The 25405-nt window shown below is 49.2% G+C and overlaps 1 protein-coding gene across 12 annotated transcripts in view; it reads left to right on the plus strand.

The window, feature by feature from the left end:
* The window catches only part of OSBPL2 (oxysterol binding protein like 2), a 54754-nt gene that overhangs the window by 20240 nt on the left and 9109 nt on the right, over positions 1-25405 (plus strand). For 7 of the 12 annotated variants that reach the window (XR_011430563.1, XR_002802992.2, XM_070246846.1 and 4 more), the window contains 8 exon segments: positions 4015-4180; positions 8649-8793; positions 11381-11456; positions 15930-16064; positions 16630-16727; positions 20678-20860; positions 22920-23027; positions 23737-23826. Coding sequence is in view for 8 of the 12 variants with exons in the window: in XM_070246846.1 (XP_070102947.1) it covers positions 4144-4180; positions 8649-8793; positions 11381-11456; positions 15930-16064; positions 16630-16727; positions 20678-20860; positions 22920-23027; positions 23737-23826 (872 nt within the window). In the remaining 4 variants the exon portion in view is untranslated. 12 annotated transcript variants of the gene reach the window in all.

The following is a 25405-nucleotide window of genomic DNA, read 5'->3' on the forward strand; positions in this document are numbered from 1 at the left end:
TGGGTAAAAAAATCTCTAGTTAGAAAAGGGAGCAGTTGACCAGAAAGAGCTAATTAAAAAGAAGAAAAGAAGGCCTTTGCTGAAATACTGTCTTCATGGATTGTTTTCTGATTGCGCAATAAAATCTACATGAAGAAGAGCATGTTCGGGAAATCCTAAATGCTGCCTTTTGGTGGATGCTGTTTGCCACTTGGCCTGTGCATTCCTCCACTGTGGTGGAGTGCTGAACGACGAAGCCTGATGCTCCCTCACTGTCGCGGCCTGCTTCCCCGGGAGGGCTGTCCGCACCCGCCCTGCGTGCCCCTCTGAGGGGTGTGTTGGCTGGGCTTGGGCGTGGGCACCTGCTGTCCAGGGTCGGAGATGACTCAGCCCGTGGGCTGACCATGAAGGTGCTGCAGAGCTTCTGGGCAGATGGGGTCCCCGTGTCGGGGAGAGGTCAAGTGGATGGGCAGACATGAGGAAGGACTGAGGACCCGTCCAGGGCTGGGCACTCCTCAACCACATGGGCACCTCCACTGCCGGTGAGCCTGAGGCCCAGCTGTGGCCTAGCTCCAGGGTCACTCCCTTGGGGATCCACCCCCTGAGGCCTGGCACCCGGTGGCTCTTGGCAGATGTTTGCTGAATGAATGAATGAGAGCACTGTTGTTTTGTGTTGATAGTCTGTAGCAGCGGGTAGTTTTTACTTAGTCGAATGAAGAAGATAAAATGCGTGGTGGCTGTTATGGCAGTTTTTTGAGGAATCACCGTGAGATCGTGTTAGATTTGATTATTGAACTTGCAAAATGTGAGCAAGTCTGATGGCTGCTGTGAAAGTGTCGGCGGTGACCTCGTGGAGCGCTTGCGTGGTGTTTGTGGGAAGGGCCTCCCCAGGCGGGGCTCCGGTCCTGAGTGGGGTGGTTGGACCACACTGTCCATGTGGCCGGAGTGCAGCGCTGCTGGTCACATCACTGTCACCATTGTCAGCCAAGCCTGTGTCTTCAGTGTTTGTCCAACGTAACCTCTTAAACCTTCATTTTAAAGACTTTCATACGTTTTGATTGATTGCCTATTAACATTAGGACATTTCTTATGGGTGATAAAGCATATAAAAAGGGAGACCGCCATGGCTTTTAGCACGCCTGTCATTATGGGAGGTTTTAAATGTACAGAAAGCAGACAGAATAGCATAAGGATCCCCTGTGTGCCCAAGCCCAGCTTCAAAAGTTTACCAGCTGACAGCCCGTCTTGTACCAGGAATTACCCTCACCCACTCCTCCCAGCTTATTTTGAAGAAAATCCCAGACATGACGTCATTTCATCCCTGCATATTTCAATGTGTAACTCTAAAAGATAAGACATCTTTTAAAAAATGCTATTATGACACCTATACCTTTTTTCGTTTTTTTGGTGAGGAAGTTTTGCCCTGAGCTAACATCTGTTGCCAATCTTCCTCATTTTTTTTTTTTTTTTTTATGGTGAGGAAGTTTCTCCCTGAGCTAACATCTGTGCTAGTCTTCCTCTATTTTGTATGTGGGATGCCGCCACAGCATGGCTGATGAGTGGAATAGGTCTGTGCCTGGATCTGAACCTGTGAACCTGGGCCACTGAAGTGGAACAGATGGAACTTTTAACCACTTAGCCACAAGGCTGTCCCCCACCTATATCTTTTTTGAGGAATAGTTGACATACAATAAATTGCACATATTTAAAGTGTACAATAAGTTTTGACATATGTATATACCCATGAAACTCAGTCAAGATATTTAAATATCCCTTCACCTCTCTGTCACTCTCTTTTTTTCTTTCTAATTTATTCGTTGAAGAAACCAGGTTTATCCTGTCTGGATTCCGCTGATTGTCCCCAGAAGTCATTTGACTTATAGTTCACATGACTGTGTGTACCACTCGTGAAACCGCCAGCTCGGCCCACGTCGTGACTGCTTCCACCTCCCCAGCACTCTTTCTTTTTCTCTCCTTTTGTGATTTATTGGTCGAAGAAACTAGATTTGTCCTGTAGACTCTCCCAGAGTCCCCATGGTGGAATTTAGCATGTTCCTCTGTTTCTTTTTTTTTTTTTTTTAGGAAGATTAGCCCTGAGTTAACATCTGCTGCCAATCCTCCTCTTTTTGCTGAGGAAGACTGGCCCTGAGCTAACATCTGTGCCCATCTTCCTCTACTTTATATGTGGGACGCCTGCCACAGCATGGCTTGACAAGTGGTGCCATGTTCGCACCCGGGATCCGAACTGGTGAACCCTGGGCCGCCAAAGTGGAACGTGCGAACTTAACTGCTGTGCCACTGGGCCGGCCCCTGTTCTCTCTTTCTTAAGTTGGTAGTTAAAGCTGGAGGCTGGGCCGGATTTTGCCTTGCTGTTCTTGGCAAGACCGCTTGTGAGGTGGTGGCATGCTCCTCCTCTGGGAGGCACGTGACGTGTCTGGTTCTAGGATGGTGGCAGCCGTTGGGGGTCGGTGCGCAGACGCAGGAGCTCCTCCGTGCGCAGCGATGCTTCCTCACCGACTGCTGGAGTCTTGCTTGAAGTGACACCCCACGCCTCTGCCATTTGGCCGCACAGTGCTGCAGAGAGCCTGCGTGGGAAAGGCAGGATGAAGCCTTCGTGCTTTCCCCTGGTTTACTAGTTTTAAAAGAGTGTGTTGGCATCATCCAGTGGCGAGCAGTTAATTTATTTTTCAGCATCTTTATGAACTTGAGGACTTATATGTTGGGTGTGTGCACTCTATTGCAGTTTATTGGTGCTCAGATTGTCCCATTGTTGCAGTGGGAGCTGTGTGGGTTCATCCTGAGTCTTTGACATGACTCAGTGGTCATTCTGCTTGTAGAGGGGTCCCAGTCCTGATTCAGCCATTTCTCCTCCAGGGAACTCTGGTTCCCCGATGTTGCAGATGGGACCTGTAGTATCAGAGAAGAATTAGAAGTATATAATAACAACTTCTCTGACTTACAAAGGAAAACAAATCATGGACTAGTGAGTGAGGCTTTGTATGGGTGTTTCCAGAAGCTGCACAGGTGCCCGGTTCTGCCGGGCTGCTTGGGAAGGTGGGAAAGATAGAGGAAACTCTGCAAGGACCTTTCAGGGAAGGAGGGATGGTATAACCTGATGCCAGTTTGTTTTCTAATTAGAAGCTCATGTCTGCACAGGACAGAGCCCAGACATGAGCCATGTTGGAGGGGTCACCAAGCACCTTACAGCCGTTCTGAGGACAGAGGGCGTGCCCCTCCCTTGGGACCGCCTGCTCCCTCATTGCTCTCAGAACTAGGAGGCGAGCTGGACCCATCTTTCCATTACTAGCACAGTTAAACACAGGACTCTGCTCATTGTCAGAAAAAGTCCAACCTTTTGGGACAAAGCTGACCTTTTTCTTGGCTCTCTTGCCATTTATGAAATACTGCTCTTCATGATGGGAGAAGTTAATATGCACAAATTCTACTCAGATGTTGAGCTAAAATGGTTTTGAGAGAATCGAAGTCGATTTGAGTCGATGCTGGTGGCAGCCAGCTTATGCGGCAGTCTTAGTGCCGTAGAATTGGAAATGGGCTCAGGTTGATGGGAAACAAACGTTTTCTTGCAATCTTGCGTTTATTTATAACCACTTGTTCTAGCTTCTGATAAAGATTTGCAGTGACCTTTGGCAAAACGTCCTGAGATGTCTTTGAGCCCCTGGTGTGTGAACCACCTCACTGAAGCTAACCTGCCTCTCGAACTGTCCACATGACTTTCCCCAAATTAACCATTTTGTCATTTTCTTATTCAGCTGTAGATAATGATTTTTAAAAATAACTCTTCAAATAATGATTACTTATTGATCTGTTATTCATTGATGGACATTTATATTATGAATGTTTTTTCTCATTTATATTTTTAGAAATCATGCATTTGTTTGGAGATCATTTATTTTATTTCTTTACTTAGATGTAATTGAGATTGATTTCAAGAGTGGTGAGTATTTAAAAAATATCTCTAAACGGTAAAACTTTTGAAAGCTAATAAGTATGCCAAAATGTTTTTTGTCCCTTTAGATCTCCAGTGCCTGTTGGATTTTTACCAGAAAGTTCCTAGAGTGAGGTTGCTTACGCTGCCGATGTAGACGCGGTACAATGATTCAGTAGAGGCCGCGATCAGGCGCGAGGGAGCCTGGCTGCTGAAGGATGAACGGTGAGGAGGAGTTCTTTGATGCCGTCACAGGTGAGTGGAAAGAGAGGTGGTTCAGAGGCTGTGATGTGAGCGCGGGACCCACGGATGCAGGCGTCGCATTCAGCCTTTGGGTTGTGAGGATGGCTCAGGAAAGCCACGCAGGAGAGAGACACGACATGTTCCCAGGCCCTGACTTTTAGTAGATTTGGGGACAAACTCAGCTTTGGACCACAGGAGATAACAAGAAAGAACAACTGGGTTTTTAGTCTTTTTTCAAAAGAGTTGCCCTGGGTGTAAATATTTTTATTTGCATCCTAAGTGACATAGTCAGTATTCTTATATTATTTATACCCAATGATCAAAAAATTATTGTCTTATCACTATATCTTGTTTTGCGTTGTTTAATGTATACCAAAAAATAGGCAATTTATTTGCTTTTATAACACCTTTTACTGTCTTAAAGTTCAGTTATTTTTCGCTCTCACATGGCCACTTTAAGCCGTGGTGCACAGCCTCTAGTTGGAGAGACGAAGCGCGTGTTGTTGGGCGTGTGTGTATACAGGGTGGGGGCAGGCTGGGGGAGGGTGGGCTTGGCGGGGTCGGTGCACGTCTGCTTAGAGCAGCCCCTCCTCCCCCGCCCTGGGAGGGAGCCCCGAGCCCCGGAAGGAGCAGCGTAAGAACCACAGGAGGCCCGGAAATTCTTGAAGTTCAAGATGGCCATTCCTTCTCTGCCCTCCATCCCTCCTCGGCAACATTTGGAATATCATATTTTTACCCGTTGAGGACTATTATTGGTGGAAAGGATCTTCAAGAGACTAATCTAGTCCATCCTCTCCTTCTTAGGTATAGGAATATAAAAATAACTTTGAGGGGCTGGCCCCGTGGCCGAGTGGTTAAGTTCGCGCGCTCCGCTCCAGGCGGCCCAGTGTTTCGTTGGTTCGAATCCTGGGCGCGGCCATGGCACTGCTCATCAAACCACGCTGAGGCAGCATCCCACATGCCACAACTAGAAGGACCCACAATGAAGAATATACAACTATATACCGGGGGGCTTTGGGGAGAAAAAGGAAAAAAATAAAATCTTAAAAAAAAAATAATAATTTTGAAATATTCCTACGGGCAAGGTTTTTAGTGATGATCTTTCCAAGTGCAGTCAGAGGGGCCACTTCTGTAGTTATTGCCAAAATGACATGGTGCCCAACATGATGAAGGGTCTTTCCTGATGGCTGTAACTATCCCCCTGGACAGGCTTTGCTGTCCCTGTTAGAACTCCGCCTCACGGCCCCGTCTGAGCGCTCTCAGAGGCAGTCATCCTCCACCAGCCGTGCTGTCCTCCCCAGCGGAGAGGCCTAGCAGGCTGGTGGACTGGCAGCCCAAGACTGTTGACTCACTCTTGCCCAAACCCGTGGAGGAGGAGGCACCCTGCTCCTTACGGTTTTCAAAGGCTGACGTGTTGAGTTGCCTCCACAGTTCAGAGCTCCTGTCATCCTGGAGATGAGCTCCTCGGAGACACATCGGTGTTTGTCCACCTGCACACGTGTCAGTAATCGTTTGCAGGTGAATTCCCACTGAGTGGAGTGGTTGTCAAGAATCACGCCCTCGGGCCACCTGGCCCTTGCAGAGTGACCACTCCTGTCACCAAGAGAGCCTGGCCTCAGAGTGTCCGTCCCTTCTAGGAGTCTTGTGTGAAGTTCCCTTTCCCCTGGAACCAGTGTAGCTGACATTCCTGAACATTCTGAACTTTCCCAGAGATGTTTGCCCAGAGAGGACTTGAGCTCTAGGTGGAGCAGTGCTGCTGGACTCCGTCTCCGCCTCTTGGCCCAGCAGCACTTCTCTGCATGTCCCTGATGTGGAGGTGGAAGAGGCGGGTGGCTAGGTGAAAATAAGTTCTCACCTCAGTCCTTTGGTTCCAAAACAAAGAATAGAGAGAAGAAAAATGTTGTCTCCCAATGCAGTGATATACCCATGTAAGATGCAAAATCCTGACTACTTCCCTGTCTGTACCGTTGATCTTACTTTGTAACTCAAATTTGAAAAGTATTCAAACCCAGCAGTTATCACCTGCATGGCTTCAACAGGCAATTACTTCCTCCAAGAAACAGTGCCATTAAGGTGAAAGGTTGTAAAGTACATGAAAAATATGTGCAGGTTAAGAACCTCAAAAAGTCACAGACTGACCTGTTAAAAGTAGGTATCTCTGAGAGACCAGGTTACAGGTGATTTCAAGTTTCCCCTTTGCATCTCTGTATTTTCTCTTTCCCCAGTGAGTACTCTTTGTACATTAAAATGTTTAACCTGTTTATAGAGCACTGGCTCACTTGAGACAAGCCTGCAGTGATGGGTTGCCTTGTTTTCCTGGACACCCGTTCAGGTTCTCATTTACGTGAATGTTCTACTTAGTGCTGTAGGCCTGCAGTCTCAGCCTTGCGGGGGTCCCTGGAGACAGGGCGCCAGCACAGGGCCTGCAGGACAGAGTTTCCTCAAGGAGGGAATACTTCCAAGCTACCTTTAACTGGGGATTAAGCAGGTGTTGCTTTTGGGGGAGATAGCAAGAATTAGAGGTGACAGGCTATTTCAGAAAATATTGGTCATGTAAGATATTCATTTTTTTTAATTGAGTTCATAATAGTTTACATCATTGTGAGATTTCAGTTGTACATTACTTCTTGTCTGTCACCACGTAAGTGCTCCCCTTCACTCCCTATACCCTCCCCCTAGTTCCCTTCCCCTGTTCACCACTGAACTGCTTTCTTTGTCCATGTGTTTGTTCATGTTCCATATATGAGTGAAATCATATGATGTTTGTCTTTCTCAGTCTGGCTTATTTCACTTAGCATAATTCCCTCCAGGTGCATCCATGTTGTTGCAAATGGGATGAATTTGTCTTTTTTATGGCTGAGTAGTATTCCATTGTGTATATAAACCATATCATCTTTATCCAATCATCAGTCGATGGGCACTTGGGCTGCTTCCATGACTTGGCTATTGTGAATAGTGCTGCAATGAACATAGGGGTGCATATGTTACTTTGGATCGTTGATTTCAGGTTGTTTGGATAGATACCCAGTAGTGGGATGGCTGGGTCATATGGCAGTTCTGTTTTTAGTTTTTCAAGGAGTCTTCATACTGTTTTCCATAGTGGCTGCACCAGTTTGCATTCCCACCAGCAGTGTATGAGGGTTCCCTTCTCTCCACACCCTCTCCAACATTTGTTAGTTTTAGTCTTAGTGATTATAGCCATTTTAATGGGTGTAAGATGGTATCTCAGTGTAGTTTTGATATGCATGTCCCTGATGATTAGTGATTTTGAACATCTTTTCATGTGTTTATTGGCCATCTGTATATCTTCTTTGGAAAAGTGTTCATAGAAGAGGTTCATTTTTAATATATCCTTTCAAAATTGCTGTGTAATAAATCTCAATACTACATTTTGTGACTCTCATCAATATAGAAGAAGATGAGTGAAGATATTTTTGCTTATTCTCAGGGAAGTTTAGCAGCAGATTTGTTTACGTTTTGGGTGTGACAACAATTACCTGTCTAGCCTTACACCCTGGGCCTCCCCTTCCTCTCTGTGAAATGAGGGGCTGTTGTGGGACCCTAAGCTCCTTGTGAGCACTGTGTCCTCCCTGAAATGGTCAGGGTCATCGCCGCGTGCCAGCAGTCCAGGAAACCCCTCCCCTGGCTGCGCGGACTCAGCCTGCAGCTGCAGCTGCTGCTCTAGCTTGCTCTGGGGCAGGACTTGAGTATTTCAGTGATTGTGCTGGCTGAAGTGAAAGGACACATGTTTTCTTTTTTTCCCCAGTCTCATGGTCCTTCGGGAGAAGGCCCATCTGGTGGAGAAGGGTCACAGCCCAATGTGGTTTGACTCTTCTTCGGGGAACTGAGTGGACCAAGAGAACATACACCTGTCTTTCACACAAGCCCTAAATTTCTGTGCAGTTTTCCGTTTCCGTGGGGTGGTCTCTAAGTTCGCAGTGGTCGTTGGCTGTCTCAGTCGCCGTCCGTTGCTTCAGTAGATTGGGGCGGCGCGTCTGCGTGCTGCAGTGGTCTCGTTCCTTAGAAACTCCAGCGGCGGGTTGTACTTTGGAACAAAACGCAGAGCATGACCACAGACCTTGTGCAAAGACGGAACACACTGCGGCTTTGAGATGGGTTTGAAAGTTGTAGAGGTGGCCCGCTCAAAGGGTAGGAGTCGTGACTAACATGGTAAACAGGTGTCTTCTGGTGCCTAAAGCTGACCCTCAGGTCAGCACACAGGCTACACCAGGCGTGTGAGGAACCTGGGATGTTTGAAATTCACGTCCCAGTGGCTGTTGTCACCGGGGAAGCACCCAGAGTGTTCCTGCCTCCTCTGCCTCCACCTTCAGTCTTGAGAAGCAGAGTTAATGATCCCGAAACATCGCGGTCAGAGTCGCTTTAGAGCTTCAGGGGTGGTGCTCGCGCTGTCGGGAGTCTGGGAGAAGGCTTTTGGGTGCTCACATCCTGTGAAGATCACCATTCTGCTTGTCTTGTGCAGGCTTTGATTCTGATAACTCTTCTGGGGAATTTTCAGAGGCAAATCAGAGAGTCACTGGAGTGATTCATGTGGACACCAGCAAAAGTAATGGCATTGGAAAAGTTGGGGAGAGACCCCCTCAAGAGAATGGACTTCAAAAGCACAGGTATGTTTTCCCACATACATATTTTAGAATCTCCCGGGGTGTCTGTGGTCACCCCTAAGTCTGCTGCAGGGCACCCATTCAGCTCTCACGCGTCCTGAGCTGGGGGAGCATCCCTCCCGTTGTCACCTGGCCTGGCTCCTCATCAGGCACTCATCCAGTGCCCTGCTCCGCCAAAGCTTTCAGACTCAAGGCGTCTCTCCTTGGCTCCTGGAGCTCAGAGATGGCACTTCTTCGACTGCTAATTCCTGTCATCTGTAAAATGACAAGGATAGTCGTCCCTGCCCCAGTGTGGCTGGGAGGACTGAGCATGAGGGGCCACTGAGCACTGTGCACAGGACCCAGAGGGGTCGCTTCACTGTCAGACCCTCCTGATTCCTCGCTGACCTGCCTGCATTCTGTAGCGACATGTTGACCTCTCACCCCTGTGAATTTAGGGTTGTCTAGTGCAGCAAGACCACATTCCATTCTCTTCCCACCAACATTTCATTGTCATGCAGGTAGCTTCTGGTGACAGTGACCTAAGTCCTCACCAACAGAGGTGAGGACACAGGCAGAACAAGCCGTGAGTGGGGAGAGGCCCTGTGCGATGGTGGCAGTGGGCAGGCAGGCCTCTGGTCCCCCATGCTGATGTGCGTGTTGGTACAGGGAGCCCTCCGGCTGCCCCCTAGACCTCTGCTCCAGGCTCTAGACCCAGATGCCTCCCTGCTGTCTCCACCTGGAGGATTCAGGGCCCCACGCCCACCTGTGTGTGTTCGCCCGTTTGCTCGGCAGGTGTCGGAGCACCCCCTGTGTGGTCAGACAGCCTGTCCAGGAGCAGGTCGGGCTGCCCCTGACCAGACCTCTGCCGCCATCCCCTCCTCAGCTCTGACACGCTGGCCTCTTGAAACATCTCGGACCCCTTCAGCCCCCCAGCCTTCTGCCACATCCCAGTCCGGCCCACCACCGTTTCTTCTGTGCCCCCTGCAGTTGCCTCTGCACTGCCTCTGCATCCCCCCTACTTTTCCTCATGCTGTGGGCAGAGTTGGTTTTTCAAAGGACAGATCTGATCAGGCCCCCTCCACCCCAGCTTAAATGTCCACGTGGTCCTGAGGAATTGCTGATCCCATGCCCCTTTCCTCTCAGAGCCATCACCGTTTGGTCAATGAACATAAGGTCACCCTTCTCTTAGGATGAGGGCCAGCATCCTCAGCTCTTGCCTCAGGGCCGGGTCCTGCTTATTCCTCCCGCTCCAGCTCCCTCTCCCCATTGTCTCCGGTCGCAGCCACAGGGGCCTCTTTTGGGCCCTCAGGTGTACCCAGCCTTCCCCATGCGAGGGCACTGTCTGCCCTGCTTCCCGGGCCTGGGGCCCTCTCCTCTGCCTTTATCTCTTTAGTTCCTACTATTCCCTTCTACCTCCGTGTGAGGTCATCCTTGGGGCTCTTTCCTGACCTGCCATGGAGCCATGCTCCCGCCTCGCAGTATGTGCCTGCCACGCCGTGGCCGCTGACCGAGTTCTCTGGACGCCCACATGAGAGCTAGTGGGGTGGGCCGAATGGGAGCTGCTGGCTGCCTGGCATGTGGTGCTCGTAAATGTTAGTTTTCTTTCCCATTTTGTCTCCAGCTGCCATGTTCTCCACTCTCTCTTGCCGCCTTAAATAAACAGTATGCCCTGACCCAGCTCCCCTAACATGACATCCTTGAGGGAGAGCCCAGGGTCCTGACTGGGCAAGAACACGCGCTGTCATCGTTCCAAAGACCGGGTACCAGAGTGGAGGTGGCAGGTCAAGGCTGTCTGTTGCGAGTGCAGAAACTCCCAGAGCAGCTTACACAGACCGGACTCAGGGCAGAGCGCTGGCGTGTCTTCCGAGGGCCCGGGCAGCGCCACCCCACAGTCCCCACACCGCAGCCCCTTGCCCACGTGCTGTGTCTTCAGTGTGCATGCGTCCAACATGCTCCCCCCAAATCTGGGTTTACATCCTGCTCAGGCGCCCCTCCCTCCCGGGTGGAGACAGTGTCTCATCCCAGCCCCAGATTCCCAGGGGGAGACCAAGGGCCCCCGCTCCGGGGTCCCTGTCCATTCAGCTGTGAATAGGGTCACATTGCAGACATGACTGCCCGGGGCTCCCCATGGAGCTGGCGGGAAGACAGCCTGCAGAGGAATGTACTTCAGGAAAACACACGCATGTTTAAAAGGGGCTTGACAGCTGGTTCCTGAGAAGGTTTTCTTAATCTGGTCCTCTCTTGGTGGCCTCGTGGCCGGGCTCTGTCCGTGGTTCTGCTGTGGCTCTTGGCAGTAGGCCCCAGCTGCCCTCGGGGCGTGGTGACCGTTCTCCTCCTCTGGCACCCGATCTTTGGCTCTGTGGAAGGAAAGTCGGCCATGCGGTTATGCTGGTTTCCCAGGAGACCCTCCAAAAAAATCCATGTGGAAACCTTTCTTTGGGACTTAAACAGCAATCTAGTCTTTTTTATTCCCAGGCATGCCAGAATAGAGAAATGCTAATGTTTTGGTAGAAAATTAAAGAAAAAATGGTCATTGAGCAGAATCATCAGTCATGAGTGAATCTCCTGTTGTGAGTAAACACATGTTACTCTGGTTGCCTCCTTACAGGACGTCATTACCTGCCCCAATGTTTACCAGAAGCGACTTCAGTGTGTGGAGCATATTAAAAAAATGCATTGGCTTGGTAAGTTCAGATGGACTCATTTTGAAGCATGGAACTTAAACATTTTTAATTCCTGTGAATTTATTGCACTGCTGGTCGTTTAAGAAAATGCACTCTGCATATTTATAAACATAAGAAAGATAATAAAACAAGAAAGGAACAAATATGTATAGGGAAGAGGTGAAAAAAAGTTGAATTATTTATAGACAGTAGAAAAACAATTCTAGAGGTTAAACTCTTGACATAAGAAATGTCACATGGGGCCAGCCCCATGGCTGAGTGGTTAAGTTGACATGCTCCACTTTGGTGGCCTGGGGTTTACCAATTTGGATCCTGGGTGCAGACCTATGCACCGCTCGTCAAGCCATGTTGTGGTGGCATCCCACATAGAAGAATTAAGATGACTACAACTAGGATATACAACTATGTATTGGGGCTTTGGGGAGGGGAAAAAAGGAAGATTGGCAACAGATGTTAGCTCAGGGCCAATCTTCCTCACCAAAAAAAAAAGAAATGTCACATGGGCTTACATTTACCTTGGTGTTCTATGATATGCTCATGGTTAGTTGGCTTGAAATCATCTACGTGAATTGGGGGGGCCTTCATTCAGTGAGGTTCCTGGCTGCACGCTGACAGTGAGTCACGGGCAGGCCTGCAGGAGCCAAGGCTCCATCTTCCCAGCCCACCCACTCTGGGCTGCAGGCAGAGCTCAGGTGCCCAGAATTTGTAACACAAAAAATAGTTGGGTAATTAGTGTCCAGAAGCCATAGGTGTTCCCTTTTCTGGTCTTTCTTGACCGTGAGAATCCTAGCCGCGCCTTCTCAGGAGGGTGGAGCGCTCCCAGGAGCAGTCTGGTGCGCGCTCGCTCAGACTCAAGCGAAATGATCTGAAAAGTGCCCTCCACTGTTGCTCAGATGTTCTTCACCCGCGTCCTTCCAACGCCGTTTATTTTTCGCCCTTATCCATTTCAGTCCTTTTTTCCAGAGGAAACTCCATCTGTTTTTCAACTTTTTGTTCTGAAGTAATTTCAGAGTATAGAAAGTTGCAGCACAGTCTGTGCGTCCTATCTTCCCTTCTCCAGCTTCCGTGATCGGCATCTCACACAGTAGCCCAAGTGCAGTGCTCGGCGTGGAACCCGTGGGACACTGCTCTCAGCTGAGCCACGCCTGACTTGGCTTCCCCAGGTTTTCGGCTGAGGTCCTCTCCTGGGAGGGCAGCACTTAGAACTAAGACCTGGGCACTAGACACCCTCATTGCTGTGGGGTGTCACTGCTCCAGGCCTCGCAGGCAGAGGCCCGTGCTGACCCTGCTTGCACACATGCAGGCTTCTGCACATGTCTCTCTGGTACCTTTTAAAATAATATGTTTGGGATTGTTTTCCTTTAGCAGTGTTATCTCCTACTTTTTTGTGAGCAGTTCAGGTCTGGACAAAAGTGTGTTCCTGGGGATATATGATGAACTTCACAAACTACTTGATCTTGACACTTCAGAAGTCTAATGCCAAAACCGTCCATCCAACAAAGTGACATCATTACATTGCATTCCCTAAAGAATTGACTGTAGGATGGATTCAGCTTAAAGCTGGATAGAAACTCAGGGTTGGCGTGTTCTCCAAACCGCTGGGCGGAAGGTCATCCTGGGTCACTCTGCACCACTTCACAGCTTTGCCTCTTGAAATCCACTCTCTTTAGACTCACCTCCAGAGACGTGACACACCTCTCCTTTTACTACTTCTTAGCTCACTAAAACAACAGCAACAAACTGGTTAGCATGGACAATTCAGACACATACAGAAGCAGACAGAAGTGTGTAATGACACCGCCCCACCCCCCGCACCCACAGTGCCAGTCAGGGCTGCTTGTGTCTCCTCTGCACCTCTACTCCTTCCCTCCTCCCCTGGTATCTTGAAGCAAATTCCAGACGTCTTTTCCTTTGTAAATATTTCTTATATATCATTAAAAGATAGACTCTTTTTAGCACACCACGATACTGTTATCTTACTTTTAAAATAACGTAATTCTTTAGTATCATCAAACATCCACTCTGTGTTCAAATTTCCAGTCATTGTCTTGTTTGTGTTTTGTGGTCTCTGTGTGTACCCTTCCATCAGGAGACCTTTTTGTTGCTTTGCTTGTGCATTTAGGAGCTTGATGCTCAGTGTCCACGTCCATTCATTCATTAGGAGCTGCAGACTGGAGCCAGGCCAGGACTTTCCCTCTTCCTTTATGGCCTGGGACGTTCCCTTCCGCTGCCGTGAGTGCAGTTTGTGTAAGAAAGTCAGGGTCAGTGAGTGATTCTTTCTCTTTATCAAAGTTTCAAATAGTGTATTTGGTTCACTAGCATCACCTAGCATGACCAGGATGACCAACTAGCTTTTTTTTTTTTTTAACTCATGGAGTTAACCCATTTGACTTGTTTCGGTCCACAAGTTGTTCCATCTTTGACTGGTGATGGCCTCTTCAAGTTGGCCCTTAATCCTTTACAAAAGATGCTTCCAGTTCATCTCATCTTGGCCACTTGTCCTGGGAGAGAGAGCTCAGGCCATGGTTGGGTCCCAGAGGAGCTACCAGATTGGTCTTGCTAGGTCTTTCCAGGGGAGAGTTAGGAACTGTGTTTTTGTTTGTTTCAATGACGCTTCATATTTGGGATGACAGGATTTATCTAACCTCTTCTATCTTATGTCTGTGTCTCTTTTTCTCCCACACCAACAATCTCAGTTTTTAACAACACTGGAGGCGATCGATTTAGGCTAGCATGTAATTAATGACTCACTTGCCTTATCTCACATACCAGTGGTTCTGGAGAACAGGATCAGCTCCGCTGCCAGCGGCAGGGTTGCTGGAACAGTACCAGTTTGCTGGCTCTCAGTCTTTTTGTGCTTAGGGCGTATTTCAAATCACTGTGTTTTAAAACCACTTGGAGAGGTTCTTCTCTGTGATGTGCCCCAAGGGGGTCGTGTGGGTTCATTTGTTTCGTTGTTTTGATGTTTGGAGATTGCTTTTCTAAATTTAATTCTGTTTTAAAATTGTAAGTCCGAAGTCACATCTCTCAAGGTATATTCCAAGAATTCAGTTCCTGTCCCTGTCCCCTCCCTGCAGCTCCCTTTCCCTGGAGGTGACCATTACAAATGTCCTGGTCTTTCCGCGTGTTCTCAAGGTGACTGCACTGTCTCCTCCCCATCTCTTTAGATGAGCGATCTGAAGGCTTTTCTCCTCGGTTTGTGCTCCACAATGCAGCCGGAGCGCCTGCAGACAGTGTCCATAGAGCCCTGCTCGCTCTCTGGTCGCTGCTCTGTGCCGCCTCCCGTGGCTGCCCGCCGTCTACTAACTAGGGCCCTGTGGGGCGCCGGTGGCTCATTTCTGGCCTTCCACTGTGTGTTTGCTGGAGGACTATGGGTAGACTCCTGGAACGGCACTGCTGACTGAAGGATAAGTGTGTGTGCGGTTTTGCTAATGGGGCCAAACCCCCGCTAGGGCTGCGCCATTTTGCATTCCCACTGCAGGAGTGGGGACCTGTCTCCCCACAGCCTCTCCGAGAGGTGAGTGTCAAAGCTTTAGAGTTTCCTCACTTGAGCAGGTGAGCAGTGGAATCGCCACATAGTTTTATTTCCTTTCTCCTGACATGAGCAAGGCCAGCACCTTTCGTTCTTTCCCTCCTCTCCCCTCCTCCCCTCCCTCTGGCCCACCTCCCCCGCCTCACGCCCCTTCCTCTCCTCTGCTGCTCTAGGCCCCTCACACTCTGGTTCTTCCCGTCCTGCCCTGCTCAGCTGTACTTCTTCCTGGAAGGGCCCCTGCCTTATCTAAGTGTCAGAATCTCCTCCCTAGACACCAGCTCACAGAGTGCCCTTGCGGGCACTTGGCCCTTAGTGTCCCTCTTAGCATCTTGCTGGCTTCTCCCCACTGCACTGTGAGCTGCGCTGCTCACTGTGCCCATGCAGTGCCTGAGAGCGGGCGCCTGAGGCTCTTTTGCTGATTTGAAAGGCCTTTGAGCAAAGCCACACAGAGCCACGGTGTGGGAGATCTCACCTGTCAGGCTGAGGAGTTTCACGCTACCTTGGAGGTGATTGGAAGCAGTGACTATTTTGAATGATGCTTTGGGGCCACGGATCTGGAAGTTGCGTGAAGGGCGGGCACACTGGAGTTGGGGGTGGGCCCTTGAGGTGGCCAGTCTGGGAGCTCCTCTTGCAATCCTTGCTGTCTCCGTGTGCAATATGGGTCCAGAATGGGGCAATGGGCATGGAGAAGTAGAGGGACTCGGGGACCATCGTGTGGGAAGGCCTGTCCAGGCTCGTGACGGAAGTGGAGCTTGCTGGGTGCGGTGGGAGGGCCAGGTGGCTTTACTTTCCAGGCCACAGCTTGCCCATGGGGCGTTTAAAGATCTTGTCCAGCGCAGGTGACTGAGGCTCCAAGAAGTGGTCCTCAGAGCAGGGGCAGTGTGGGGCTCTGGTTTCTGGGGGAAGCCTACCAGTAAGGTAACGAGTCTGGCTCCCCCTAGGAGCTGTCCAAGATCACGATGCCCATTGCCTTCAACGAGCCTCTGAGTTTCCTGCAGCGGATCACGGAGTACATGGAGCATGTGTACCTCATTCACAAAGCCTCCCGCCAGCCCCAGCCCCTGGAGAGGATGCAGGTGGGTGGTGGGCTCCTTTCACGGGGCGCCAGGCCCCACGCTTGGTTGGGTGCCAGGCCATAGTTTTTAATGAATGTGACACCATTTGACTGGCCACGTCATGGTGGGGACCTGGCATCTTACCGGTGGGACATCTGGGAGAAGGGCCAGCACAGCTCACACTGGCTTTCGGGTGCTGTCCAGCCCAGTAGCTGAGCCCTTTGTCCTGGGCATGTTCACACCGGTGTGTGACATCGGGAGTCGCAGCCGCTCCGTCCACTGCCGTGTGTGTGTGTGTGTGTGTGTGTGTGTGTGTGTGTGTGTTGGAGAGAAAGCGTGAGTGTGACAGACCGACAGACCGACCTTGCCACAGAGCCTGCAAGGAGGGCCCAGGCGGGGGGCAGCAAGCAGCACAGAGTTCCTGCTTTCTGTGGCTTTGGGGAAGTGGTGGGGTGATGAATGGCATTTCTCCGGAAGTTCTGTAATCTCAAAACATGTTACAAGTGGCAGACTGAAATGTCACCCAGGAGTAAATAATGATGCAGAGGAGCTGAGCACCGGCTCACCGCCCTCTGCCTGTTTCTAGTCCGTAGCTGCCTTTGCGGTTTCAGCTGTGGCTTCCCAGTGGGAGAGGACCGGCAAGCCATTCAATCCACTCTTGGGAGAGACGTACGAATTGATCAGGTAGGGGACAAGGCCTTTGTAAGTATCTTGTATGTGGGAGTCTTCTGGTGAGCTTGGTTCTTTCATGGTGTCGATTTCTCCACTCTGAGAAGGGGCCATTTGAATAGGACTTGACTGAAGGGCTTGGGATACTGTAGGTGAGAAGATATTTCTCATACGAGGGATGTCGTGTTAATAACATAACAAACCCTAATGTTGTAAAACAGTTGAAAATAGAATAATGTACTCGATTCGGGAACAGAGATACAATGTATGTGAAAGTGCTGTGCAGAAGGGTAGGATTGTTGGTTTTGAACTAAAATGGAAATAGGCACCAAGTAAAACTAGCTCATTTTACCAGAGCATCTTAGTGAATGTTATGTGGAGAGCAGAGAAATCTAAAGGGAAGAGCAACTGCCAAGAGGGCTTTTCGTCTGCAGCCGCCCACTGACCACTGCACAGCCTCGTGCAGGGTCTTAGGAGTGGCCGATGGTGCTGGAGATGGAGAGTGGGCCAGAGCACAGCTTCTTTTAAATGTGACTGGAATTCCTTCTGCTGGAGTTTCTTCTAGGCAGCCTCAGCAGTGCCTCCTGCTCCCCTGTCCTGCCCCCCAGCTTCCCTCCTGGTCCTTGAGCCCAGCACAGACACTTGAGGCTGGACCAGAGGGGAGGCCACCTTCCGCTGGTTCTGGTGGGGGCCCTGGGAGGGCTAGGCGGGGCCCTCGTGGCGTTCTCTCCATGGAGCTCAGTGCCTCCGGGGCTGTGCAGTTGTTCAGAGGACGTATCTCTGGGCCAGTCCACCCAGACCGACAAGTGAGGGTCAGGAGACAGCAGCACTGTACTTTCTCAGTCATCAGATCAGCCACGCTGCAGGAGTGGAGTACCCAGCTTGGGCCAGGGTGCCAGGAGCATAAATGTGCGTGGCACCTCTGTGGGGCCACTTGGTGACTTCTAGAATAACTTTTTTTTCTGGTGAGGAAGATTGGTCCTGAGCTAACATCTGTTGCCAATCTTCCTCTTTTTGCTTGAGAGAGATGGTCCCTGAGCTAACGTCTGTGCCTATCTTCCTCTATTTTGTATGTGGGACACCACCACAGCATGGCTGACAAGCAGTGTCTAGGTCCATGCCTGGGATCCGAACCTGAGAACCCTGGGCTGCTGAAGCAGAGTGCACGAACTTAACCACTACACCACCGGGCCGGCCCCAAGAATAACTTATTCCACCTACCCTTGGGTCCTGTTGAGAGTCTATTGGAATATTTTATTAAATAAAATTTGTTTTTAATTGCAAGAGCATTCTCTTTTTAGAAAATGTATGTAAAATTGAGAAAAGTGAAAGAGACAAGTCCGACATAATCTCGTAAAAGACAATCAGTGTTAACATTTTGGTAGATTTCCTTGTGTGAGTGTGTGTGTGTTTACATAATGTGATAATGTTAATTTGTATCCTTTTTCATTTAATATTATGCCATATTTCTCCATGATATTACAGACATTTTCTAAATTACAGTATTTCCATTGATGCTGAGACACACTTCTCATGTTTTACATTTCTGCATGTCATAGTTTAATTTACAGCATTTTTTCTTTCATAAAATAAAATAATGGCGTATCGTGTGATCAGTGGCATCTTGGATTCAAAGAAGTATAGTTTCTTTGAAATATCAGATTTAGTTCTCGGGCCCTTTATTACATATGCATTATTAATGATTAAGAGTTTTTTCAATGGTGAGTAAATGATTGTGGGATTTGGGATGTTGATCGGCTTAAAATAGGCACTGTTCAGATGTGTGAAGAGTTTAAAATGTATGTGCCAGTGGATGTGTGTGTCAGCACTGGTTTCAGACTATTTGGGGAGGAAATGTCATCTTTAGTAATGCAGGCAGGCCTGCACCTCTGCCTATAAATCACTTGTTGTAGTTGAAAAGCCACATAAATGTCCCAGTTTCCAAGTGTCATCTGTTTCTGCCTGGTCCTGGACGGTTCAGGCAGGTGTGGGGCACCATCCTGATGTTTAGTGTGGCTTTGGTGTGCCTGGCACTGAGTGGTTGAGCCGCGGTTCTGCAATCTCATTACCTCCAAGAGAGCTGCAGGAGTCAGGGGACAGCGTGATGTGTGCTGCCGTGGGCTTCTTGTAGATGACAGAGGGGTCAGCAGGTGACCTTGGGTTATGGTGTATCACAGCAGGAGGGACTGCTTCTCCAATTTAGAAATGAGGAAACTGAGGCCCAGATGAGAGAAAGTCTTGCCTGGAGAGTCACTCTTAAGGGAGTGTTTTGTTTTGAATTCCTGTAGAGTATTCTTCCTTTTCTAGATTTCTCTTTAGGAATAGTTTCCTCCCTCCAGTCAGCATGTTTTGGTGTCAGTGTTCGAAGTTCTAACCTTATCTAGCTGTTAGATTATTATTGGCATTTTAGTTTATTAAAAAGCACCATTAAACTATCTTGAAAAGATGGGGCCGGCCCCGTGGCCGAGTGGTTAAGTTCGTGCGCTCCCCTTGGCAGCCCAGGGTTTCTCTGGTTTGGATCCTGGGCGCGGACACGGCACTGCTCATCAGGCTGTGCTGAGGCAGCGTCCCAAATAGCACAGCCAGAGGCACTCACAACTAGAATGTACAACTATGCACTGGGGGGCTTTGGGGGGAAGAAGAAGAAGAAGAAGGAAAAAAAAGATTGTCAACAGATGTTAGCTCAGGTGCCAGTCTTTAAAAAACAAAACAACAACAAAAAATATCTTGAAAAGAGAAATCAAAGCATAATATGAAAAGAGTTCTAGACAATGGGAAATGAGCAATATGGATTAAGAGAATACGAACAACCCAAGATGCTGAATACAGTGTGACACACCTAATTGTTAGTCTTTTTCAGGAACTTAATTCAGGGGTTGTACTAAAGTTTCTTAGACTGATAGAAAAAACTAACATTCTTTCTAAACTTCAACATACTTGGTTTGTCATATCTCAATTTCCAGGTCGTACTTCTGCCGGTGTCTGCTGTATGCGATGCAGCTAAGACCTGAGCACTCTCCTGCTTGAGGAGCAAAAAACTAAACCAAGTCATTCACCAGTGTCTTTTCATCCTTACAGATTGCTCTTGGATAGCTAAAAATAACACTTTCTTTTCTTAGACAAGTATTCATTTTCTAAATTACATACTTTGGTAGGCAACCTTTTAAAATCTAATTTTTCAGCTTTCCTTCCTCTGTAATGATTGGAAATTCTGATTTCAGTTAAGTTAGTAATTATGTGGTTTAGCTTTTATAATTTTTAGTGACTACAACTGTAGGTGTATTCACAGTTCCGGAACAATTAAAAACTGACGTTTTTTTATTGAAAAAGAGAATGTACTAAAAATCCTATTTCCTGGCCAGGAATATCTTGGGGCGTAAGACATTCCATCACAAAAATTCCAGGAGTCTTAGAAGAAGGCTAGAAAGGAACGCCCTTTGGAAAGGCTATAAAGTTATCATTCTTGGTTCTGGGCACTGGGCGTCTCTCAAGGACTAAGATGACAGCTTGGTATCAGGGGCCTCTAAGTCACTGGTTGTAAGAGATGCTTTGAGACCTGTGTGTGCTCTGGGTGGTCCTTTGGAGGGTGTGAGCAGAGGGTTAGGGTGGAAGGCTTCTCCACTGTTACTTGTTCTGTGTGGTGTTCAGATTTGCCCTGGAGACACAATTTTTGTGTCTGTGTGTCTGTGTGGTCAGTGTTAGGCCAAGTGTGACATCAGAGCAAGTATTGGATATTTCTGCCCCATGTGGCAGCATGGAGCGGCTCCCATTTCCCAACCCCTCACCCGGACAGGAAGGCAGGATCGGCCCTACAGCTCCTCCAGGCGTGGGAGCACTGTCACCTGCAGAGCTGTGGGCTCCACCGAGAGGGCTGTTGAGCCGACTGTTACTGCGTTTTGCTGTCACTAATGTGGCCTTTCTCCGTCCCCTGCTCCCCTTCTTTTCTCTTTTGTCTTTGTACCTAGGGAAGATTTAGGATTCAGATTTATATCGGAGCAGGTCAGCCACCACCCCCCCATTAGTGCGTTTTATTCCGAAGGCCTCAGTCAGGACTTCCTGTTTCATGGCTCCATCTACCCGAAGCTGAAGTTCTGGGGGAAGAGCGTGGAGGCTGAGCCACGGGGCACCATCACGCTGGAGCTTCTCAAGTAAGTGGAGGAGTCTCGCCCGAGCCCTGCCTCTGAAAAACCCAAGTGAGTGCTGCTTATCTGAAAGGAAATCCATCTTTGTTAGGTGGGAACAATATGATCTTCCTCCTAGTGGAAGGGTCAGGCCCTTTTCTACTAAGTCAGGCAGACTTTCCAACAGCAGAAACTTCTTCACTTAAGAGCTCCCAACTCCCGAGACCCCTTGGACGCCTCACCCGGGCTGGGGCGTCACTTGGAAGAGTGCATCTCCTTGCTGTTGGAGCTCCCCATTTCTTCCCACGTGATCCTGATGTGCTTTGGTCACTGATGGTAGTGGTTATCTCTTGCTGTGTAACAGCCCCAAACTTAGCAGCTTAAGACAACTGCTGTTTGCTTTCTTGCGTAGTTTCTGCGGGCTGGGAATCGAGAGCTGTATTGCTGGTGGTTCTGGCTCAGGGCCCCATGAGATTGTAGGCAGGCTGTGGGCCAGGCTGCGTCCCGAAGGCGGCTGGGGCGGAGCATCTGCCACCAAACTCGCGTCCCTGGCACTTGGGAGGAGGCCTCAGTTCCTTGCCACTCGGCCCCTCCAAAAGGCTGCTCACAACATGGCGCTGGCATCCCTCAGAGCCAGGGACCCACAGGGAGAGAGCCACCAAGACAAAAGCCAGTGTCTTTTATGACCTAATCTCAGAAGTGACCCCTTGGGGCCGGCCCCATGGCCGAGTGGTTGGGTTCATGCGCTCCGCTGCGGCGGCCCAGGGTTTCACTGGTTCGAATCCTGTGTGTGGACGTGTCACCATTCACCAAGCCATGCTGAGGTGGCATCCCACATGCCACAACTAGAAGGACCCACAACTAAAAATACACAACTATGTACCGGGGGACTTTGGGGAGAAAAAAAGGAAAAATAAAATCTTTAAAAGAAAAAAAAGAAGTGACCCCTACCTTACCCCCGACACACATGTGCCGTTGGTCACACAGCCCGGCCCTGGCTGAGTGTGGGAGAGGGTGATATAGGATTTGAATTCCAGGAGGTGAGGAACATTGAGGGGGCCGTCTGTGAGGCTATCCACCCACCTGTTGAATGTAAATCTAGTGCTCCCCAATGTGGTGTTGATGGGAGACACCTCAGAGCACAGACTGAGTCCTAGCAAACCCGCGGTAACCGGCGTCCAGGCTGTGGCATGCCGCCGCGCGTCTGAGCTCTGAGTCTTGCTGACTGCAGCCTGCTGTAGCGAAGCATTGGATGCAATGTTTGCTTCTCGTTGGCCCAGCCTGGCTGGTTGCCAGAGAACCATGAGGACCTGGAGGAGTATACGCCCCCGCCCCCCCCCCCCCCCCCCACTGCATCTTGGGGCTGACGAGGCCACCAGGCCCAGTGAGGGCAACCCCTTTCTGGGAAACGTGCCTGTCTTGCAGTGATCTTGCTTTCTTGGGGCGAGGCGTGTAGAATTGAAAAGTTGCAAACCTTGTTAATTAATGCGTTTGGGTTTCACCTGGGAAATTCCAGGAATTCCAAATATTTGTCATGAGCTACTTCTGCATTGTGCTGCTTTTTGCCCTTAACTGTGGTTCTTGATGCAGCCTCCCTTGAGACGCAGGTCTGGCCGCAGGTCTGGCCGTCTGATGCCTTCACGTTTCTGAAGGTTCTTTTCCTCTTTGATAAGGCCATTTGGGGAGGATGAGGCATAAAAGGAAAGGTGTTTGGAGTGTTGTTCTGGGCCGCTCCCCAGCCCACCAGGGCCTCCTGCTCAGGAGCGCGCAGTTCCCTCAGGCTGTTTGCTGGAATGGCTTTTCTATTGACAGCTTCACAGGAAAGCCGTTTCTCTTTGTCTCAGTCTTCTTTTATTGCTTATTAACTTGTCTTGACATTTAAGTAGAAAGCTTTGTTGATGCTACAAAGGAAAGAAGAAATAAATTTCAAACGAATGCTAAATAGCCATGTTCAAGGGAGTTCAAAGCACTCTTGTACTCGTGTACGAGTTTTAAGGCAATTAGGGTTAATTCTGTCTGGTGGTGTGCGTTTGGGGCTGCGCCGTGTCTTGTTGGCCTCTGACTTCTTGTTTCTGGCATCTCGCAGACATGACGAAGCTTACACCTGGACCAACCCTACCTGCTGCGTCCACAACGTGATTATTGGGAAGCTCTGGATAGAGCAGTACGGAACGGTGGAAATTTTAAACCACAGGTAGCAGCACCTGATGTTTGTGTGACAGTCAGAGACTGGGGGTGGCGGACAAGACAAACCATGCGGGGTCCGGAAGCGCTCACTGCGTGCCTCCGGGCCTGGTCTCCCTCTGCTGTTGAGTTTCTGAGGGTTTGCCCTGCGCCCCCTTCCTAGTCCCTCCTTCCCTTGGCTTTCAGACAGGCCTCACTGACGGGAGACCCCATGCCCAGTGGTGGTTGGATCTGATTCTGGTCAGCGTTGAAGTCATGGTTAATGCTCCGTGTTGATACTGCTTTTGTCTTTAGTTACAATAGTTTATTTTGAAATGTTAAACTACACCAAAGACAGGTGTGATTCCGAGGTGGAAATGTAGCGGCCATCCTCAAACTCTGTCCACTGTCCAGTCTGTCCTGCCTCATTCCTGGAAGTTCATGGCTGACTGGCTCTGTTAACATTTTGTTGAGATATAATTTGCATATTATAAAATCCACCATTTAAAGTGGACGCTTAATGATTTTTAGTAAATTTGCTAAATGGTGCAATCATCGCCACAAGGCAGCGTTCGAACATTTCCATCAGCCCAGAAAGCCCCCTCCGTGCCATTTGTAGTCACTCCCTGAGGCCGCCCCCAGCCCCGGGCAGCGTCTAGTCCGTTTTCTCTGTCTCTCCATTTGCCTTTTCTGGACATTTTGTGTCATACAACACGAGCCTGTGTTTGTTTTTCCTGCAGAACTGGAGATAAGTGTGTGCTTCACTTCAGACCATGTGGATTGTTTGGAAAAGAACTTCACAAAGTGGAAGGGCACATTCAAGACAGAAGGTAGATCCACGGACGATGTGTTCATGGTGCGCCCATACGGCCTGTGCCTTGCCAGAAATGTTGTTATGCCAGTGACATCTGTTCACAGTAGAAAAATTATGACTCTCTTGTTTAGAAAAAACATTTTGTTATTGAGCATAAAAGGAGATAAATGCTGTGTTTTCAGTGTAATTTCTAGGGTGGAGAGTGAGTGGAGCCCATCTCACCCTCTCCTGAGGGTAGAAGATCTGGTCTGTTTTCCTTTAATACAATGGACATGAGGAAATTAGGCACTTTCGCTGAGAGAGGGTACTGCAGTTTTACAGAGATAACTGAGATTTTAAACATTTACACGTGTATCTCCTCTCTCCCGGCAGCCACTGCATGTTGTCAGGCAGAAGTTGAACATCAGCTTGTATGAGCATCCTCATCGTGTGACTGGCTCATTCCAGTCTACACATTAGGGACTTTGAAAGTTTTTGTGACCAGAGATGTGGTCAGTAGTGTTTTAACAAGTTTTCTGGGTTCTTTTCCGCCTTGGGATTAGTTACCTTACATTTTGGGTCTCAAATGTCTTGTTTGTTTTTCTTTCAGTAAGGAATTTGGGTATATAATGTCAAGAGAGTCCTTCCAACCCCTAAAATCCGTACATTTTCAAGTGGAAACACGTTGCCGGGGTAAAGCACTGGGTGCTTTTGCTGCATCCCACGCTGTTGGGTACCTGGCTACTCCCACCACTTTGCCTGTTGGAATAAGTTGGGGCTCAGCGTGCGGCTTTGCCGGACAGCAGTCCTCTTACCGGGAGGGCGTTGGCCCGCGCCGTGAGCAGCCTCTGCCTGGCGGAAACAACCCAGAGCGAGAGAGACCGTGGTCGGCTCGTTTACAGAAACAGGCTGTAGGAGTGGAGTCCGAGCCACATGACACCGAGGCCACACTCACCAGCTCTCAGTGAGCACGAGCAAACCCTCTTCTGATGTTTGTGGCTTTCCATCCCAAATTCAAGTGAGCTCTTTCCTGATGCTCTGCCGCTTGGAGACAGAGTGTGTCTGTCAAGCTGTCTCTGCTGAGTGAGGACTGGCTGTGTCCCCCAGCTGGTCCCTGCCTGCCAGCTCGCCAGGCTGAGCCTCTAACACACAGGTGCCCTCCCGGGATGTCACATGCCTGGCAGAGCAGCACTTCCAGGGAGGGTGTGGCCACTGTGTGTGCTCTCCTCCCAAGGAAGATGCAAAAAAAAAACGGCCTGGCACTGTTGGCATTGTTCCTTTTGGAATCAGGCAGAGAGCTCTGGTGGATGACTGGAAAGATCTCCAGAGGTTATTAAATGAAAAATGCAGGTGGTTAATGATACGGGGTGTCCGATTTATGGTTATAAAGAAAAAGCAAACAGTATTCCCCGAATGTGGGAAGGGTTGTTCATGTAATTATGGAAAAAGGGCTGAAGGACCTTCAGTACATAAAAACTGAACGTATTTAAGGAACAGTAATCAGATAGGCACGTAGGGTTTTAAATTTAAATATACATACACTCTTTTTCTTTGCTTCTTGTCTCCCACTGCCCTGTCGTCCACCCTTAGGTTTTGTATCTTCGTTTTCTCTGCGG

Source organism: Equus caballus, chromosome 22 (assembly GCF_041296265.1).
Source record: "Equus caballus isolate H_3958 breed thoroughbred chromosome 22, TB-T2T, whole genome shotgun sequence".
NCBI classification, from domain to species: domain Eukaryota; kingdom Metazoa; phylum Chordata; class Mammalia; order Perissodactyla; family Equidae; genus Equus; species Equus caballus.